Raw genomic sequence first — 1172 nt, 5'->3', positions numbered from 1 at the left:
TTCTTGATTTTTTTTTTCAAGGGGGAGGTTGGCCAGCAAGGTTCTCCTGGACCAACCCGACTGGTGCAGCCACCTGATTCTTGTCTCTATAAAGGAGAAAAGGTAACTTCCAGTCCCTATGTTGCTTTGGTAAAGTGGTAATAGCCACCATTGCCTGAACACGTAGCTGAGCCAGCCAAGTCCTGAGCACCTACACCCATCACTGCATTAATCCCAACCCCACCTTAACAGGTTTGTACAATTATTAGCCCCATGTACAGAGTTGGAAAATGAGGCTTGAAAAGATTACCAGTGTTTTCAAGTTTACCCAGACCTAGCTTGGGCTGCTCAACTGTGACATGTCCTTCATCAAATATGCCCCATTAATATTATCTTTGCTGTGTGGGCTGAAAAAAACACTGTAAGTCCAGTTGTCTTTAGATGTTACATCTGGGCTTGATGTTTTGATGATAGAAAAGGAAACTGATGCATAAAACTGGGCACATAATACACTTTTTGGTAAAGATCAATTGCTCTTTTAGCCTTCAGTGCTGATGTTATGGATGCCACATTCAGGTTCTGTTGATGATGTCAGTTACTGGATTAAATTTTACTAATTGGCTCAAAATGAGACATTCCTCTCAGTGGCTGCATTCCCAGCGTGAATCTGTTGCCGTGGTTCCGTGGTCATTCTCCACCTGTGCCCCAGATGTCACACCTCTCACATAGAACTGGCCCGAACAGTGTCAGGCTCATAGGTGCTCCTGGACCTTAGTTACTAATTAGCGACAGTTGAGTAATTTCTTATTTTAAAAATTAATACAGTGGATGCTTAAAGGCAATTTCTGAGATGGAATTCAATGGGTTAAATAATAATCCTATATAATAAAAGGCTAATATGAAATTGACCAAAGGGAGGAACGACCAGTTGCTATGATACGCACTGATCACCAGGGGGCAGACACTCAACACAGGAGCTGCCCCCTGGTGGTCAGTGTGCTCCCACAGCGGGAGTGCTGCTTAGCCAGAAGCTAGGCTCATGGCTGAGTACAGAGGCGGTGGCGGGAGCCTCTCCTGCCTCCATAGCAGCACAAAGGATGTCCAACTGATGGCTTAGACCTGGGAACAGGCCTAAGCCATCAGTTGGACATCCCCTGAGGGCTCCTGGACTGTGAGACTGCACAGGCTGGGGC

The 1172-nt window shown here is 45.9% G+C and overlaps 1 protein-coding gene across 1 annotated transcript in view; it reads left to right on the top strand.

Moving 5' to 3' along the window:
• Window positions 1-1172, top strand: part of COL4A4 (collagen type IV alpha 4) — a 112718-nt gene that overhangs the window by 45990 nt on the left and 65556 nt on the right. The window contains exon 10 of the mRNA XM_015563696.1: window positions 22-102. Within this exon, the coding sequence (XP_015419182.1) occupies window positions 22-102 (81 nt within the window). The remainder of the gene's footprint in view (window positions 1-21; window positions 103-1172) is intronic.

The sequence above is a fragment of the Myotis davidii genome, unplaced genomic scaffold (genome assembly GCF_000327345.1).
Source record: "Myotis davidii unplaced genomic scaffold, ASM32734v1 scaffold575, whole genome shotgun sequence".
Lineage (NCBI taxonomy): Eukaryota > Metazoa > Chordata > Mammalia > Chiroptera > Vespertilionidae > Myotis > Myotis davidii.
The sequence above is the reverse complement of the archived record's forward strand: the minus strand, read 5'-3'. Positions and strand labels throughout refer to the sequence as shown.